Genomic DNA, 20,487 nt, shown 5'->3' with positions numbered 1-20,487 from the left:
TGAAAAAAACACCACATTTTCCACACACCTGCTGTCCTGACTTAGAGGCAGCCCCTGCTGCATGGCTGCCTCTATGAGGAGTACAGAGCTCATGGGGAAGCACATACCCAGAGCCCTGGGTGTTGGTTGACATCAGTTGCCCACATTTGAGGAAGGAAAGGGGAAATCTCTCAGGGAGGATCCCCTGTATGGGCACTTTCCCTGCTTTGGTAGTGAAAGGCAAGAAAACCTCATTTATGGGGCTGTGAGGGTCAAACCCTGCTGACCGCAGGCCCCCCAGGGTGGGAGGGGCACTGCCAGCCCCCACCTCAGTGCCTGGAGGAGCCTCAGCAGGAGGAACATGGCGGTGGGAGGCCTGTAGGCCTCACCCCAGCATCTGCCTGAGCTGCCAGCTCTCTGCTGGGCCCTCCTGCCCCTGCACCCCATGTCTGTCCCCATATTCTGCAATGTCTGCCTCTGTGAGCCCTGCAAGCCCACCCCACAGTTCAGCCTCACGAGCTGTGGGCATGTTATCTGTGAAGTCTGCCTCCAGAAAGGTAATGGCTGCTGCAGGCAGGGCGGCTTGCCCCCTGCTTCAGCTGCTGATGTGTACACATTTACCTTAACCATTAGCATTCCTGACACACTGTGGAAAAAGGCCTGAGCGTTTCTGCTTCTCAATCGAATGTTATTGATAAACCTTTTAAATTCTTGCTATTGATTTTCTTTAAACAGTAAAAACCGCTTGTGTCTGCCTCCAGATGGATCTGGCTGGAGCGATGTGGCTTTGAGAGCAAGCCTTTAGACACAGAAAACTGGAGGCTCTAATAAAAGTTGTGTCTGAATGCTAATGATTCATGATTGTACTGTAAAAAAAACACCCAAAGATGGCATTCTGTTCTGTCTAATTTTGGAAAGGGCATGCTTTTTCATTAGTGAAAGAGCAGTTTGCAGAACATAGGATTTGTTTAGTGCAGGTTTTGCAAAGAGTATGAAGACGTATATCTCAGTATTGTCACTGAAACAGAACATTTTCAGCAGTGTTTGGAGTATTGGAGATGATGTTTTGAAACTCTCGTGCGCTATAGACAATTCCTGGGTCATATTCTGGGACTCCTGTGATGTGCTTAGATGAAGATCTGTGGAAAAGATAGCAGAATAAAGAAGTTGCTTTTCAAAACAAAAAAGTAGCAGACGAATATCAATGTTTTTCCCCTGTGGCCATGACAAAAACCCTGGGTTTTTTTTAAGGGCACACAGAATAAGGTCACTGTATTTCAGAGAACTTTTGACTAAAAGTTCTCCCAGGGTTGCTGTTAAGGAGAGAGAAAATCATAAAATGCAGCCTCTAAATACAACTCATAGGCTCCTAGAACCTGAAAAACAGTTTTTCTTTCTGCTTTTAATACTGTTTGGCAGAAAAAAACCCCTTTTGCTGTGAATTCAGTAATATTGATAATATCAGGTTTAAAATGTATTTACTCTTTAAAGATGTTATAAATTATAAATATTGTAGCAATATGCATTTACTAGAAATATTTGCTAATATGTTTGCAAATAATCAAAGACATATTTAAAAAAATTATGAAGTTTTAGAAAGTAATTTGATTAATATTTCACTGGAAAAATTCACTAGGTAAAATACTTAATTTTTTGAAGTTAAGATTTCATATAGTTTGTTGAGAGAGCCAGATTGGGCCCCAATCTAAAGCCATATATAGGGTTGACTCTAATTCGTTAGTGCACTTAAGCATATATTTAATTAAGCCAGGCAAGTAGTCCTGTTTAAATCAACAGAACTGAAAGTCACTTGATTCACTGATACTAATTATATTCATAAAATCATTTACATGAATGCTTATTTGCAAGAGTAATACCTGATGACATTCACACACATGGTCCCCATGCAACCGTGTGTAATGGTTATAGAAGCAAATTCTTTATTCAGGTTTATTTGTATTTCTTGTTTGACCTGCAGGTTCCTTCCACAGGCTCCAAAGAAAAGTTTAGGCATCATATTCTATTAAAAATGTATTCAGTATCTATTCAGTTTGATGTATATTTTAAATTTGTCTTTACCTTGCAGGCAAAAAAGAGGAATGTTTGATCTGTAGAACTCCTTGTCGTACATTAGTCCTTTCACAACAGGTAAACGAACTTTAGTATTCTATTACATTAATGTGTCGTTTGCTTAACAGCTAACTTATTTGCATTACAAAATACTTCCCTTCTTTTTGCCAACTGTGACATGAATATTTACTGATAATAGGCTGGTAGACTTCAGATACTTATGCACTCTACAGCTTTTAGTTTTATGAATTTCTTCAAATAAAAGCCTACAGAGCCTTTTTAGGTTTTCAGATTCTGCTGGACTGTAAATCACTCCAACCTTTTCCAGAAACGTGACTGGCTACAGTGTAACATCAGTGACTACTTTAAAAATGAGAAAAAGTATTTATTGACTTTGGCATTTGTACATCAGAGAAAGTGGACTGTAATGAATTATTTCCTGTAATGGGCTGAATTGAAAATCTGTATGGTGGTGCTTCAATGTTTTCAAGCATATTGGGATTTTTTCCTTGTTTTCTTTTAAGCTTAACTATTTTCCTCATGGCGATGTGATTAAGAGAGGATCTGAAATATTGTTGGGAATTCTCATTATTCACTACAGAATTAATAGCTTTTAATTCCCTTGCTTAAGTTATCATTAGAAAGATTTAATTTTCCTATTTCTCTCAGGAACCATCTTCTCCTTTGCTAATTTCAAAATGGATTGGGAAAACATTTCTATTTTCCTAGATTGATGCCTGCCTAAGAGACAAGCCTGCCTTACAGCGATAGAATTAAAATCCTAAGAGCATTCAACATAGCTAACATATAATGTCCTATGAGGCAATCATGTATATGAAATAGAGGAAAATTTGGGACTAACCTTGAAGAGGTGACCTTGAAGGAGGGCATGATTTCGCTAGATATGTTTAAAACTGAGCTGAACTATATCTAAATACAGAAATCTTTAACTCTACATACTGTAATTTAACTATACATACTGTATATACAAAAATAAAAAGCTGTTACACTACATTTCATTTTTGTAGACACAGAATCTTGCAGAACTGAAACAGGATGAAGAAGACAATGCTACCAAAAATACAACATTACAGCAAACTAACAGAATGCAAACATAATAGAAAGGAACAATGCACACAATCAAATTTAAAAAATAAAAAAAAACCCTCATAAAACTCCTAAAGGAGGTATTTTATTAAGCTTTCAATCTCAGACTAATTTGGCAGCAAGTTTTGTTATGAATTTCAGTCACAGAATAATTTAGTTTGTCAGGGACCTATGGGGGTCATCTTGTCCAACACCTTGCTCAAAATAAAGCTAATTTTCAAGTTAGATCAGTCTTAAATTGCAGCATTTCAACAAAACTTGACAATTTACTTAAAAAATACTGAAGGAATTAAAAAATGCAATGATTGGGATACTAACAAAAATATTAGATGTTTCATTAGAACCCGCTACTGCTCTGGAGGAATGGAAGGAAGCAAATTACCATATTCTTTAAAAAAGACATTAATGATGATTGCTTAGCCTTGATTAAGAACAGATAAAATGATTGGAATGATAATTAAAGGTGCATATAAAAAAGTCATGACTCTATAATTCAGGAGCCCAAGTGGAAACATACCTGGTAAGCTTTATGAGCTTGATGCAATGGAAGAATTCCTAATGAGTAGGAGGTCCTATAAATGTGTTAAAACTCCTCATTAAATTGTATATTGGGCCAATCAACATCTACACATTAAATATTCTCATCTTTACAGTAATGCATGCTTGTCACCTTTACATCTTCCTTCTATGTCTCATGATTCACACTTGCTTTTTCCCAGAGGATGGTTAAGTGTTATGATAAATCAGAATCTCGCTGTTCATTATTTCAGAATATCATATTAACATCTGCTACTCCTCCGTGCAACAGATAAAATATAAATAGTGTTCAACAAACCTTTATTTTAAAGAGTTTTTACATCAGCAACGAAGCTCATTGGATTTTATATTTTTTTCAGATCTGAGAGGTACTTAAACCAAGGTCACTGTTTTGTTAGGACCCTAAATAGGTTTCTAGAGCTTGCCTCCTCATGAATACATTTTAGAGGTGGCAAATGTATTTTTATGAATATGATGGTATTTTATTGTCTTGTTGGTATTTTCTTTACTTAAATACCATAGATAAGTTGGACTGTACTATCTGCTTTTCTCTTTCTCTGTCTGCCAATTCACCCTGTGGAAATTTTTGAATGCTTTGGCTAATGTCAACCAAATTCAAAAAGGCAGAGGAAGTCTCAAATACAATTAATTTCCTCCTGTGAGTTCTATAAAAATTAGTAGCTAGGGAAAGCAAGGAAAAGCAGTTTAGTGTCCCTAGTGAGAGCAGTGCAAGTACAGCTCATCAATAACCAGAAGTGCGTTTGGCAGCCACATGCATGATTCTACATTAACCAAAGAGTGCATGCCATCTTTGCTGAGATGAATTGCTATACAGGACATTGAAGTAGCTGATGTCAGAATATAAAGAACAAAAGATATAAATCCATTGCAAATACAGGTTAGTAATGTAGCTCGTCACATAATTATTTTTCATACATATGAGACACAGTTCCCTCTTATCATTATAAATATATAAGTATATAATTTAAGCACACATTGAAAATCGGTTTGGCAAATGCAGCTGTTATTTATTCTTGCATGCTTGACTTTTTGCTATACTATTTTTGGAGTAGGTAAAAATATTGTCTCTCTATATGTTTGTGCATTTCCAAGTGGAGCAAAGCCTAATTCTTTTTTATTTCAACGGAATATTTTTAACTTCAACGATTGCACTTCTCTTTCTATTTTCTTAGTACTCCAGAAAACTGTTGCTTCATTCACAGGTGGCCCACTTCTTATTTCTTTCAAAAATTCACTTTTCTTTCTTTTTTTTTTTTTTTTTGTAATTTTAAAATGTTTCAAGATTGTTTAGTATTTCTGGGATTAATTTACATTTTGCCTGCAACAGTTTCAGTTCTTTTTGACTGCATTTTGAAATGTGGTTTCTTACATGAAGGATAGCTTTTTTCTGGGACAATCTTTTTTTGTCATCTAAATATGTTGGGATTTTTCTTTTCGTTTTTTATGCAAATAGACTAGTCACAAACCTGCATTCTATCATACAATCACAATATATCAAAAAGGACCTTCCAGTTTACAGTTTACATGTAGCTGTAGATTTTTTTGGCTAGATTCCTTGTTTTTAAAAGCTGTAAGCTGTTTACTGTTACAGTAGAAGGTAATTGAAATGTGAGCACTGTTAGTTTTTACTAATGTACTATTTTAATGTAGTACTATAACTAGTGTAACTATTTGGCATTGTATTTTGTTTATTTTTCTTATGAATAAATTAGAAGTACATGTATTCTAGATTCAAGTGACATTTAACTAGGTTATCTACATTGATTTGTAGATTTGGATAATTGTCCAAATGCCACTATTATTCTGAAATTTACTCAATATTTTGTGGAATTTATTTCTCACCATGAATGGTAAATATATCTTTATTACAATGATAACTTAGGCACAGAGCACTTACTCAGCATTTTCTAAAAACACGGATGGCCATATGTGAGGCCATATCATGATCTCTGATTGAAAGACTCAGTCATAAAATATTTGGAAAATTCAACTATCATTTTAGGGCTTTTTCCTTATATTACGATAGACACGCAGGAGAGAAAAAAAAAACCAGCCAGTACTGGAACTATTCTGAAATAGGACTTTGAAACAAAACTGATTGTAAGATGCATCCATGTGGCTGGGGATGGTGAGAGCCAAAAAGCCCAGAAAGGGACTTCCAGAAACCTGTCTGTCTGAAGGCAATGTGTCTTCCAGAGAACCACAACATCTGTCTTGAATGTCTTCTGGAAATTGTTACTGCCTTAGTTACAATAAATATATATGTATATAATATATTTAAACAAAAGCAGAAAACCTTCCAGATGGTTAATAAGGGCATTAAATAAAACTGGGCTTGTTTTCAATTTCTGTATCATCCTACTCTTGATCTTTTTTTATTTATATACATCAACCAATTTAAGGAACACTTCTCAAAATGATTTATTTAATATAACTTGCAAATATAAGTGCTAACCTTAATACACTTTCTTTTCTTGGTAGACAAGTCCTGATATTCAATCACTGTTCATGGAAATAGATACGTTATGCAAGAAATATTCAAAAGAAATAACACAGGTGAATCTGCCTTAAACCTTTTTAACTCTGTAAAATAATGAATGACCTCTACTGATTTTTGTATTAATGGGAAAAATATATGAATGAATGCTTGAAAGTGAATGTATGCCCATTACTATCTTTACTTTCTTAATTCCACAGCTTCAAAGCTCTTAAGAAAGCATAAATTATTCATCATGGTCACTGCTTATGTTTTCAAGCTCTCTCTGAGGACTACTGGTCTGGTTATTTTAATAGTGTAAAATCACTTTCAATGCCATACAATGAAAAATTAGATCTGCCATAATCTTAAACATGGCCAGATAGTGTGCCCTAATTATAGCAATAAAAAGTTACACAGCAAAAACCTGAGCTAGCTAAAGTCCTGAGCTGAATGCTCTCTCTCTCTCTCTCATCAAACCAGGTCTGCTTTTTCAGACAGAAGCAATAAATGATTCCAAGATAACTTTCCTTCCTGCTTTTTGTAAACTCCAGGCAGGATCCCTTTCTTCAGGCTCAGTTTCCAGTCCAGAACTTTAGCAGTTGTCTGCATTAAATGAATACATATAAACCCCCATTGAGCTGCTTGTTTTCTGCATCTCTTCAGCTTGGCTATTGGACTTGCCCTCATCCCTCTTACTGAACATTTCAGTGGCAGTTTCAACCACTCCAGGTTGAACTGTAGAACATTCTCCTTGAACCTTCCTGCAACCTTCATTGTGTATTCTTGTCTCCCTTGGGCTGGTACTTGTTTCATCTTGTGGTTAGCTTCCTGATCCAGCAGAAAAGTAACCCAGGGAAGATCAGGTGCTTTCCTCAGTGGTGATTATGGATTCACATTTGCTCTGCTCCATGCTTCACAAACTTCTCCAAAGCTGAACATGTTTCCTTTCCTCAGCACTCCTCCTCCTAAGATGCATAGGTGACACAAGGTCCTTCCATACACGCTGTTTAACAGCATGTACAATGATCAGCAGTTATTCTGAACAAATCCAGACAGCTATACCACCAATTGATCTCAGGTGAACACAAACTTCTGTCAAAGAAAGAAAAAAGAGGTCACAGTCACAAAAGACTACGGTGGATTTTCTGTAGCCTGAGATAACCTATGGGGAACATACTGAAGTGTAATTAAGGCCTTAAGGTATGTTCAGAACTATCAGCATCAAAAGACTCAGGAGCAATTTATAGTCTGTTAGGGCAAAGGTTTATCTAATCTAATAGCTAATCTCATATGTAGTCAGAACAGCAGGTGCTTAAGAAAGCATGTGAGAGCAAGGCTGGCATGTAGTGATATGTCTTCAGCACAGCCTCCTAGCTTTCAATGGTTTGTGGCACAGGGATTTCTCAAGGTGGGCTTGGTGCCTTTGCATTCAAAAGCTTTTGGTGGATAATTTTCCCCATGTAATTGTCAGGTTGTTTTCTGAATATTTAGAATCTATCACATACTGTGGAATGGAGGTTCACAGTTTATACACTGTGTGGTGATGATTTCCTTTTTTCAGGTTTTAACCTGCTACCTGCTAGTTTAATTTGATACTCTTAAATTCTATTTTAGATGAAAAAGTAACCATTCCCATGCACTTCATCTGTGCTAGTCATTAGTTTTGGACTGCTAAAGCAGCCCGTCTTCAACCGTCTTTTTTTCAGTCATGAAGACATGTATTCTATGTGATCATTCTTTTACTGAAGATCTTACCTACCTTTTGTTAATCTGAACTGTTTCTAGACCTATCATATCCTTCCTGAGATGTTAAACAGACTCAGGATAGAATAACATATATGTATTTTATATTCTTTAAGTGGAATAATGATGCTCCCTATTCTATTCTTTTTGTAACCACTTCTAAGATCTGATTTGCTTTTCTGACTGGTACTGAGCACCGAATTGATGTTTCCACAGATTTCTGCTTTATAGACCCAAGACCACATTTCTAAGTGGTGGGAGGCAGCTCAGAGCCATTGCTTTCTGAGTGGCTGTTTCTTCCATCAGTTCTTCTGAAGACACTTCTGATCCTTCGTTGAGTATCCAGTGGGAACCTCTCAGGCTCTTCTACAGTGAAATAGAAGTAACCATTTCAATTAGATATTCCACTATGGGTTTATCTTCTCAGAGTGTGTCTTCTCAGTTGTCTCTATCTCTACACATTTTCTGGCAGATTTCTTACATGTGAGAAGAAAGATTTATTACTAAGTTACTGCCTATTGTAATTTGTTCCTCAAGCTCTTGTCTTGCCTACCTTGTATTTTTTTACTTTTAACCTGTCATGGTTTATGATCCTCATTTGGACCCAAGAAGTGCTTACATACCACCAGACAGTGTGTCTAACAATTATTTTTTAATTAACAAGGTATTTTTACAAGGCAAGTTATAATTGCCAGTAAGACACATTACTTTTTATGTTGCCATTAATTTTATGAGTTTGCTTAGCACTAAAATGAATAAGAAACACCACAGCTAAACTGGCTTTCCAATGTCTTTACCTTGTTATTGAACATAGTGCTAAAACATAAATCCAGTGAAATAAATCTACCAACTCTAGGGTAGGTCATACTAGATTAAATAAACTTTATGAGACTTTATCAGTGATGATAACTTATAATGTTTTGTTGGAGAGGATTTACAGATATGTTAAATACTTATTAAAATATAGAAATATGTGAATACCATGAAATAGTTCTTCTCCATCACTTTTTTGCTGAGTCTGCATAAATGTCAATAGGTGAAGCTTGATATATCTATATTTATATTTAGATTTCAGAGTTTCAAGAGAAACATCGTAAACATTTATTAGCATACCACAGACAAAAGGTAACTCTAATTGTGATTGTCCTTTTTTTTCTTGTTTCTTGTGTTTGCCTTGTTACTATGGTTTAGTTTTAGAAAATAAATTCACTTTTTGTTGGAATGCTTAGAATAATTTATGTATTTGTAAATATTTTAGAACTGTTTGCATTGTATCAGGGTCAGAAGAGGCTGGTTGTCTTAAGCACCCTATGTGAGCTATGGCTAGCACACTGGTGAGGCTGTTTTGGTGGAGAAATGGTTTGACAGTGAGGCTGAGGTGAGCAAGGAAGAGAAGTTTCCCTGTGCAATGATATACCCGTCTCCTTCCTGTGGGTTTCAGCTAGCAATGCTCCCTCTTTCAGGGCTACTGGGAGGGAATCTGAAGGAGCTGGGGAAGGCTAGATCACAGCTGGCAGAGTCACACAGGATGTGAGAGTGGGAGTAGATGCTCACACTCAGGGTTATAATCTCCGTCTGAGTCTTCCTGCCAGTGGCTTTGAGATGAAGGTGAGTGGGAAGAGGATGGAACAAGAATGATTTACAGTATAAATAGTTTGGTAAATGGCAATGACCTCTGGGGAAGTGAAGATGCACAAATATACCCTTTGGCACAAGTGCTTCTTCCTGCCACTCTCCACTCTGCAAGTCTTGGCCTTTGGGAAAGATGGAGGACTGCATAAAGAAATTCACAACCGGGATCTCATGCTTAGCTAACTTCTTTCTGGTCCCCTTCTTTATTTCTAGTATGTCATTGTTGTCACTGTCAACCAACAGCTCTCATGACCTTGATAAAAGCTTCTTTGTTGCCATTTCTGTGAGTTGTACAGATACTGGGGTGCAGAGGATAGTGTGTGATGTGGGCATTGATGTCCATACTCCTGGCAAGTCTAGACTCTGTGTTATGCTAGGACCCAAAGATACTGAAAACCAAGTAGTTATTCACCTTCTTTAAGGCATTTTGGCCTCAAAATGATCTAGTCCTACAGAGTAACAGGGTAAAGTACATTCCGCCTGACATCTGTACTGGTCAATATCTTAATCAAACCTAGCTTTCACTAGGAAAAAGAAAAAAGAATACAAAAGACCAGATCTTATGTAAATTAGATTTTGTCTTTAATCGTTTTTGCAGTTTCATATCTGAAAAAAAAAGCGCATATGTCTAACCAAAAATATTATTTTATAAAGGTATAGCAGGTAATGTTATTAAAGAATTCTAATAATACTGAGAGGAGAAGCATGAAAAGTTAGCAAGAAAATTCATAATTTGTCTTCAAATCAAAATATGAGAAGTGTGAAGTAATGAAGGACTAAGGTCACACAACGGAAATTAATGATAAAATATGGATGCGGTATTGAGGCTATTGAGTAAAGTTTTACACCCTTCATAAAATATAATGTATGATCATGTAATGAAAGACTGTAAAAAATACACATACTAGAGAGCTGACCTAATGTTCTTGACCTTAATGTTCTTCAATTTTGCAAGCTCATAACATTCTTTAATAGAGATATTTTTGGTTGTGTCTATAACATGATAGGAAATACTCATAAGTTTATTTCAAAGAGATATTGAAAAGAACTGAATAAGTTTTGAAACTGAAATGAGAAAAACAGGAACATTGTATTTGGTATTTTGTACAGTTATTGGTATCATTTATATCAGATATGAAAAAGAGGAAGAAAAATAAAAGCAAACTATTTTTAAGCACTTTTCTTAGTATTTATTACCCGATATTACCAGCACATTTAACAAAAGGTAATCAAACTAAGTTTGTAACTGCCCTAAAGAAACTTCTCTTTTTCAGACTGTTTAATGGATCATTATAATAGTTATAGTCTTGCCCTCAATATATCTGGAATAGCAATGATATCTAAGATTAAAACCAATAGAAAACAGCCTTTCAACACTTTTGAATGCTAGTTGTATAAAAATGAAGTTATGTATCACATAAATAGATTTTGTTTAAATCTATGATTATCTCACAGACAGTAAAGTTGGAAGAATCTCTCCAGAAAGTAACACAACAAATTCATCAGCTACAACGGTAAGGGGTTTAATGCAGCAAAAGTAAATGAGAAATAGTCTTTGTTATCAGAAATCGGTAAGTTTAATTGATAAAGCCATATAAAAGTTATGCTTGCTTTGACTTTCTCATATATTTTGTTGTATAAATAGAAGATGCATATTTTACAGAAATAAATGAAGAGTAATTTCTATCATCAGGTCCATTTCCTTCCAAGTAATCAAGTCTGTCATGAAAGAATCCCTTTATTTTAAAACTGAAGTTGGGAGTTACTCTAAAGGTGAAATTTTAGGAAGAGATAGCCAAGAGCTAGTGCATTCTTATCCCCCTGCTCACTGGGTGATGCAACCTAATAATTTTATGGGATTTATTTTCAACTTAAATATCTTGTTAATCCCTAAATACACTCTATGCTATCACTTTTCATTTAATTACATTTTATTTCAATTATTGTTGGAAAAAGTCACATTTTTAAAAACATTCTGTAGTTCTCAATATTGATGTAACTTTCTATCTTCAGAACTTTCCATCTTCAGATTTCACAGACTGCAAGCTGTCCCTGAGTCATGGGGTATATTAAACAGGATCAGTTGCAAGACTAAACTGAAGGGCACACCACTATTAACATTTCTGCACTCTCTTTACCTTTTTTTGTTGTTGTTTCCCTTTTAACATTTTTTATGTTATACTTACTTGAATAAATCACTCTTACCAGTTTTACATAGCTGTTAGTGAGTAGCATAAATATGCCAACATTTCTTTTGATAACTATATTTTTTAAAGTTTGGGAAGTGTATACATTGAAATAAGATTTTTTTGCTCAACTGTACTTAATAGTTGTATTTTAACATCCATTACTCCATAAAGTACTTTGCCATAATGTTATCCTAAATTGATCTTGTTGGCCAGATAATGACTGATACAGATATTAAAATATGAAGAAGTTAATAGCTTTATTACATTTTTTGCATTATATTTAATACATTATTCTTTTGCTTCATGGCAAATAGTGTAGTGTTAAAACCAGCTATTGATGGGTAAAATGTATTGATTTTATACTTTATTGATCAGCTAGACAAATGAACTAACCAAACTAGCTCTTAACTCATATCTGTCTTTTCTTCTTTCTCCCTCTTAGTATGAAACCTCCTGAACAAACTACACAACTACCATATTCCAGTACAAGTAGAAATCCATTTTCCAGTAAGAAGTGTTGGTTTAAGATACTAAATATGGAATACATATCACTGGATATAGCTGTGTTCTAATTTGAAATTTATTAATGGCTTTAGATCCTTCAAGAAAACAGAATGGTTATTCTTCATGTTCTCTTCATCCTAGACATCCCTCCACCTCTGACATGTAGGTACAAATTGTTAACTTTCAATAAAAAGCTTATCAGTGGCAATATACTGATGCTTTATACACAAAGCCATTTTTTAAGTGAGTTTAAAATACGTGTATTTTCTGATTTTGTGTTTTGCTTCTGCAAATTCTGTAAGTATGAAAGAACTGGGAAGGGTCTTACCTGTCCAAGTTTGCATAATAACTACTTGCATAGATAGCCTTTGTACTCACTGGAAAAATATCTAAAGCATGATACACCTTATTCTAAAGTGTTTTTGGATAGATAGACTGATTAGTTGGTGAGGAACTCTTCCCATCGATTGTAGGGAAAGCCTAAATTACTTGTACAGACACCTATATGATTATTGTAGTTGTCTAAAGTTAGATGGAATGAACTCCAGTAAGGCTTATTAACTTTTAAATAAATTGAACATACTGCTTGCTCAGGCTTAAAGATTTCTGCAACTGTGGCTGTGACTTTACTTTTAATAAAAAGTAAAATTACAGAATGCACTTGTTGTGGAGACGAGTGACACATATATAAACATGCATATTTATTCTGACTTAAATACAAGAATAACAATGCTAATCATAAAATGAATTTCTCTGTAGATGTCTAAACCAAAGCTCAGAATCAATTAATAGATTTTTCTTACTGCAAGTCCTAAATACTCTTTGTGTTATGCATTATATGTTATGCTTTTCCATTAGTAGTCAAATTGAACATGAGAATATAATGTAATTTAAATCATTATAATGAATGTATGAGTTTTATTACAATGTCATACTTATGTTGACCTTTGCTTAAGATTGGAGCCAATGGAGATCGATCCTATAACTTCACCAATGAGGAAAGTAAGTGGGTTTTTTTGTATATATGTTTATATACGTATGTACATATACATATATCTGCTTTTGATTTCTCTTACTCAGTTAATACTGCCCTCCTTCAAAACAATTCTTATGTACATGCTGGTTTCAGCTATGTTTAATGCTTAGTAGAAGTCAGATGCTCCCCCAAAAGGAACCAAAGAGAAATAAATCACAACATTGATTTCTGGAATTATATTCTTCACGTGCCATATACAGGCTTTTAAACTTCTGATGCTGGAATCACAGTATGGTTATGTTATAAAAATGTTGTAACTGTTTCCAAAATAAATGTTGCTAATGCATGAAACTGAGAGTTGTAGTTAAATTTAAGTTTTAATGTATTAAGAAATGGAAATATATATGTTTCCACCTTCACCAGACCTCATGCAGACATCTGCAATGCAGATTCAAGCTAACATCTCAGGGTTTCCTTTATAACCTATATCCGTAGGTTATACCTAAGGATTAGTATTTGTGATCTCATTCTAAAGGAAGCTTATTGGTCTGATTCCTGTTTTTCTTCCCTGATCGTAATGGGAATTTCAGGGGATCAGCCTGTACCTAAATGCTGTCATTGCAGATGTCCGGTTACAAGAGGTGAATCACTTGGCGATCTTAACTTCACATCACACCAATTATCAAAAACATTCCTGAAATTTCATTTATGATGGATAAAAGTTTTTTTTTAACCCACAAATCAACCCAGTCTTATCTTTCCCCTTTCATAAACAATTTTGTTTGCAGCTTGCTTCTGTCTATGCTTTGTGACATCAACGAGTGTATATTGTATATTATCTTCACATGTTAAGAACAAGCTAAAGTGTAGAAGTCAGTGGTCTAAAATCAGTGCTAGAAGATTATATTTGAATGGGGAATTGTAAGCCTTGAATGACATCTCTAAGATGAGAATGAAGGCGGGAGTTCTCACTATGTTAGTATTCTGATGAGAATGTCTGAAAAATAGTAACTTTTTTTTGAGGTTTTGCATTTTAGTGCTATGAAGAAAACTGGCAGTGGAGAGCGCCAGAAATCTGCAGTTTTTATACACCTCAAAAATGTTACACTATTTCTTAAAATACCTTAATAATGAACTTATTGCACTCTAATTAATAACTTTCCATTCATTCAGCCTGAGACACCAACTGGTCCAACAAGACTATCATTAATCACTCCACCACAAGATGGACGTATGGGTGAGTAAAAAGAAAGTTTGTAACTGGATAACATTTGTATTATGTTTAGAGGATTAATAAAATAAAATCCATATATTATCAATTTACTGAGCAAACTTGAATTGTGTTGAAGTATAAGGAACTTATCACGTAGACATCATTCCAGCAGATGGGAAAAGGTTAAAAATTAATGAAATAAGTCTTTCTAGTACCGACCTACTCTATTCTGTAAATAATTACTTGTAACCAAAATGATTTTTGTTGAGCAATCATAATGAAAAATTGCAAAGAGAATATTGTAATGATGTGTATGGTTGAAAAGAACAGGCATACTTGCAAATTATATTGTTGACCCTTTATTAAACTTCACAATTATATTTGTTTATAGTTAGCAGAGATTAAAATTGTCCATAATGTCATGCTAAAGTCATATGGGGGTGGGGGGGAACTAAATGGGAGTTACAAAAGTATTTCCTGGTAAAAGCGAGGAAATTGAGACGAAGAATTTCTTCAAAAAGATGACTTTTTTTCTCACCATCTTGCTCTAATAGGGTATAAGACCTTTTTCCCTGTAGTTCCTTTCGTTCCTGGGCTGTTGTAGAACTTGGGTAACACTATGATATAAATAAGACACAAATAACCTATTGAAATCAGTTTGTACTGTTTATTTGCAAGGAGTTTCCCAGGAATCCTAATGCTCTGCAGTTCATGTGTGTCCCCCATTCTTGATTTTCCATTCACCACGTTTCTGCAAAAGTCTGTTCTCAGGCAGTCTTTCACCTGGCTTCAGCAGTTAAGAGAATCCATCTCCAGACACATAAAGGAGCTTTTAGCATGAGTGTTTTCACATGGTGTAAACATCCTGAAACAAAGACAAATGCAACTGGAATGCAGCTGTAATGAAGGAGCAAAACCTGCTTTTTCTATGCTATGTCTGATTTATGTATTCAGATCCTTCTGCATGCTTGGCTATAAATTTATGCATAACAAGATGGTGAAAGTGAGGTTATTTTTTTGTGTCTAAACATAAATAGATATTTAATTAGATAGTAAAATTATACGTAGAACAATTGTGTGTTCAGCACATTTCAGAATCAACTCATAAAGTTTTGCAGTGGTCAAAGCTAAATGAATCAAAGCATATTTACAAAAGTAAGGGCAAGTAGAAACAATGATTAATGGCGTTTCTTTCTCAGACATGGACAGGGCAAAAAAGAATAGCTGAAGAACTGGAGGACAGCAGAGCTATCTTGATAGTCAAATAATTGTTAATAAATGAGAGGAAGTTAAAGGAAGTAACGTGTTTAACCAGAAAAAGATTTGCAGGAATGATGTAATGTGGTGGTTTTTGTGACAGCTAAGCTCTATGTAGGCATTAGCTATTCAGCCTAAAGACAACTTTTCACCTTCACTCTCTGTTGGAGTACTGCTGAGGACTTTTGATTGCTTTTACTTTTGCTGGATCTTTTTCCAGCAAAAGGTACTACTGGAAGAAAACTCATGCCTCAGCAAACGCCTTGTCTGTGTTAAATCGTAAAAATACATTCTTAACTTTTAGGACTATTTTAATCCTTTCTCAAGTGGCATGGTGACTTTATTTCATCAGCCAATTCTTATTGTAATTGTGCACCATTTTTAATTCTTGAATAAATCAATCATGAATTTGTCCCAGACAATGCAATTAAAGTACTGATCTTTGTTTCCAAAGTTATCTCTTTGGTAAAATGGGTAATTCATGTTTTCAAAACTTTAATTCTTACAGGTAGTATATCCTACAGAAGTTCTCAGTCATCTGGAGTAATGTCAAGTCAAAATAGTGGAGTAGGATCTACAAGGTAATTAAATACCTTTTTAAGATGTTACCATCTCCTGTGAGAGACTGAATTTTCTTGTCTGGCCTGTATTAATCTATACATTTAAAAGTTATTCTCTATAAGTGAAGAAATGTTATTGTGCAGACTAGCCATCACCTATATGAATGTGTTATTGTTGGAAGGCTGTATTTTGAAATCACTTTCTTCAAAAATGTGCAGACATAATCTGAGTTCTTGTAGCTGTGGACTTCTACAGTCATAGTACTTTTATAAAAAATGCAGTCATTTTATAGTAAGAAGGTTCAACAATGCGTCTGCTTTATAATTCTTCTAAAAATCAGAGATGACAACACAGTATCTACACAAGAGCTATTTTCTGAATAACCTGAACATCTTCATGCAGTGTGCAGCAGGTGTTTCAGGCTTTTCATCTAGACATTGAAAATACACTGTGAAAATTAACATCAAGAAAAAACTTATAATGGTTCCAGGAAAAGTAAACTCTTGTTCTCTATAATCATTAAGTGAATTATATCCTCCTAGCACGAATTTAAAATACACATAACAAAAAGTTTCTTTTTTTTTCATCTCTGATTCTCATATAATTTGTTTTGTCCTTCTGCTTTTGGAAATATGTAAAAGTCTTAAATAAAAATCCGATAAGGAATATGTAGAATACAATAATTTATAACATTTCTTTGAAAATATCAACACTATAAATTTAAGGTGGTTTGAAATCTCTTGTACATTGAAAGTAGCCTGAAATCATACCCATGAATTAATTTCATTAACAGGTCCACACCTATAAGGCTACCACATAGTGGGTGTTCACTTACACCATCATCTGCATCACAAAGTAGTAGAATGGGGTCATGGGATTTCAGAACCCCTCAGCTGTATTCATTCACATCACCTTCCCCACAGCCATCTGCAACAAGATATCCAATCACCATCTCTGGACTTCTGCAAAGACAACATTTAGGCAAGTGCATTTTATAAAGTAGCAACATTTAACAGTTCCTGAAAAATATTCAGTGTAACATATGCTTATTACTTATTTACTGGAGAAATAAATTAAGCAACACAAAAATGATATTTCATAATTGGAAGTAGGCTATTGGCCAAATATGAAAAGTGTTTATGATCAGTATTTTGCCTTAGTCTTATGGGTAATAGAATATCTGCTGTGAAAATATATTCTTGCTTCACACCAGGATGATATTTTACTAGAGATTTAAAGCTGATAATGCCCTCGTTTTCTAGAAAAAATACCATTTCTAAATACTGCAAAGCATATAATAATTTGGCAAAAAATAATCTTGCAACAAATCTCAAATAAGGAGCAGAGAAAATAAAAACATGGGTGGAAGAAGTGCAGTGAACTCTGTGGGATTCATAGCAAGGCTGAGATGGTCAACATGAGTCCTTTAATAAAGCAAAATAGCTGAGATGACACATGGGAAAGAAGCAAAAAATATGTCTGTAATGAAAAGAATGAATGGGAAACAGTTCCTGTATGACAGAATGGTGTGCTGAGAAAGCAGGTGACAGCTGACATCTCACTATGTCCAGCAGAGAAAAAAATGAACATAGAAGGGAACCGCAGTATTCTGAGAGTAAGAAGTGAAGTATTAGTTATTACTTGGTTGTTAAGAAGTAAGGAATATTAATGGAAATGAACAAATGAGTGGAGTCATTTAGGAAATTAATGGATAGAGTATGAGCATATGGTGAGGGAGAGAACAGGAAGGAAGATGTGTTAAGGAATAGAAAAAAAAGGTGAGGATATTAAAAGGATTGCAATTAGAAAAGGAGCCCAGAACAGTGCATGAGATAGAACAAAGGCTATCAAGGAAGCAGATTAAAGAATTTATGAAGAATGGAGTTGAGCATGCAGAATATCAGTATAAAAGAGGAAGCAGGATGGAGCAAAGGAAAAAGACAGTAGGACAATAAAGGCTGTTTCTCCTGCGAAGCAAGAAAAGCAGAAAAGAGGTGCTCTGGATAGTTAAAACAAGCAGACCAAATTAAAAAACAAGGAATAAGGAAATGATAGGAAGAAAAAAAAAGAAGTTTCTGAGCTATATGTTTGCAAGTTAATTGCAGTTCATATGCAGAACAATGTTTTGGACATTCACCTGTGTAGCTGAAATTGGACTATGGCAAAAATGTTGTTGCGGAAAGTGAAACATAATTCTTTTATAGAAATAAAAAGAGGCATATTCAGATTCTTAAAAAGAGCTATGTAATAGGTGTCATCAAAATGTATGGGGTTTATTTTATTTTTTGATAGTTTTCACTTTCTCTTTTCCTTGAATAAGTTCCTAAAATAATTTACATGAATGAAGTTTTCCTTTAGTCTTACTAAGATTTTTTTCATTTGTATTCTTATTCTAGGATCAACTAATTTTTGAGGACATTCAACAGAAAGATAAGCAAACATATGTGAATTGTTTTGGTCAAGAAGCATCTGGAGAAGCCCTAAACAGTCTCTGGATATCAAAATATTTGTAATTTCTATAAAATGTCAAATTGGCATAAACCAGCTACCTACTCAGCATGAATAATATATTTAAAACATCACCGATCTTCCTGATTAACATCTACAGTAGTTTTAAACAGGAGTACAAAATCCTCTTACTGTTTTTAGAAATTTTTGCTTAAAATACATTGTATAAATGATCAACCTTCATTAAATAAATGTTAAGACAAAACATGGCTATATAGTCAATGAGCATTTTTTGCTGTGAATGCATTGAGCTGCAACAGAACTCTATTTTGAAATGGTTGTGCCTGTACAGTATTAGAGGATGGGATTTATAAGTAAATTTCCTTTCAAGCAAACTTCCTTTTGAAAGATTTAGTTTTACAATACCACAGATATATACAATGGTGTAACTTTTTAATACTCTCCTTTAGTTCTATATGAGCTACAATAGCTTGAAAAATGAGGGTAGTAAAATATGATTGCCAGCTTCCAGATTAATTGTGCCCTAGTGGTTGCCTGTTGGTCTGGGTCACAAAATGGTGTTCTTTCTAATTTCTATTTTATCATACTGCAGAATTATCACTGAAGTCTGCAATGTCATACCATAGATTTATAACTGCTGAAAGTTGCATTCCACTATCAGGTGAAATATCTGGGGTTTATTAGCTTTGTTTCCCCCCCTTCACCCTCGTCAGTTGCATTGTTGTAAAGGAAGACAAAATTTGATGTTGATAAAGCTCCAAAGTTGTGTCTATAAATGGGACTTGTCTAAAGTTTCCCTGGTAGGAATCTTATAGGAAGGAGTCACATATGATAGTTCTACAGAGCTAATAATAATAAGGAATGCACCCTGTCATTCAAAGGTGTGGATAAGTAGACCCAGAGAGATGAATGATTTCTGCATTGCTGCTCGCCACAGTGGTTTCCACACAAATTCAGTAATGATCTTCATGGCTCTGGTAATCTTTACCAGTTAACCTTTTCTGTGGTAAATACTTGACACAGGCAGTGTGTTTTGTGGCTGTAGATTGAGAAGAGAATAAAGAAAAGAAGTATAACATAAAAATGGGTATTTATAGAATTTTACTTCTGCTTTGAACTAATTAGTGCTATCTAGTAGTATCTTCTATTTAACAGGTAACTTAACTTACCTAATCTATTTGAATCCACAGACTAATCCTGAAGGGAAAAAACCTGCTGATCTTTGGAGATGTTAAAGGTTTGAAATTAATTTAAAGGAGAAAATAGAATGTAATTTGAGTAAAAAGATAAAAAGGCACAGGAGCTATACAGGCTGAATAGAAACACCCTTGAATGACACCATCTTCTTCCCAGTTCAGAAAAAATGGAAAAGCAGCTTCCTCTATCTGCCAATAAGCACAAAAGTTTCTATATTAAGCTCTCAGGCACCCACCTGCACCGAATTTTTCTTGCTATCGTGAGGAATCAACGCCCTTTAATCTTTACGGAATTCTGCAGTACACTAATGATACACCAGAGGGTGCTAACTTACCTCTAAACAGATTTATTTGGTCATACCTCTGCTTTGGCTAAGTAGAGTAAAATCTCTTCTGGCCTTTTCAGTTTGGAATTTATATAAAAAGGGTACGGATAATTAAAAGAAGGGCAACAAAGTGATGTAGAGTCTGAAGATAAAACATCAGAAAAGCACCTGAAGATGAATAACGGATGTGAGGGTCTGAATGAACTAAACTGGATCTTAAAACGGTAA

At 34.7% G+C, this 20,487-nt stretch overlaps 1 protein-coding gene across 1 annotated transcript; it reads left to right on the top strand.

Moving 5' to 3' along the window:
* The first annotated feature begins 424 nt into the window (after nucleotides 1-424).
* RNF212 (ring finger protein 212) lies at nucleotides 425-18,681 on the top strand. The gene is made up of 12 exons (XM_030491895.1): nucleotides 425-536; nucleotides 2,066-2,127; nucleotides 6,196-6,270; nucleotides 9,005-9,061; nucleotides 11,024-11,082; nucleotides 12,200-12,264; nucleotides 12,354-12,423; nucleotides 13,218-13,263; nucleotides 14,411-14,474; nucleotides 16,216-16,288; nucleotides 17,062-17,249; nucleotides 18,665-18,681. The coding sequence occupies exons 1-12, from the start codon at nucleotides 425-427 to the stop codon at nucleotides 18,679-18,681; spliced, it is 888 nt and encodes a 295-aa protein (XP_030347755.1).
* Nucleotides 18,682-20,487: the final 1,806 nt, after the last annotated feature.

This window comes from Strigops habroptila, chromosome 7, assembly GCF_004027225.2.
Source record: "Strigops habroptila isolate Jane chromosome 7, bStrHab1.2.pri, whole genome shotgun sequence".
Lineage (NCBI taxonomy): Eukaryota > Metazoa > Chordata > Aves > Psittaciformes > Psittacidae > Strigops > Strigops habroptila.
The sequence above is the reverse complement of the archived record's forward strand: the minus strand, read 5'-3'. Positions and strand labels throughout refer to the sequence as shown.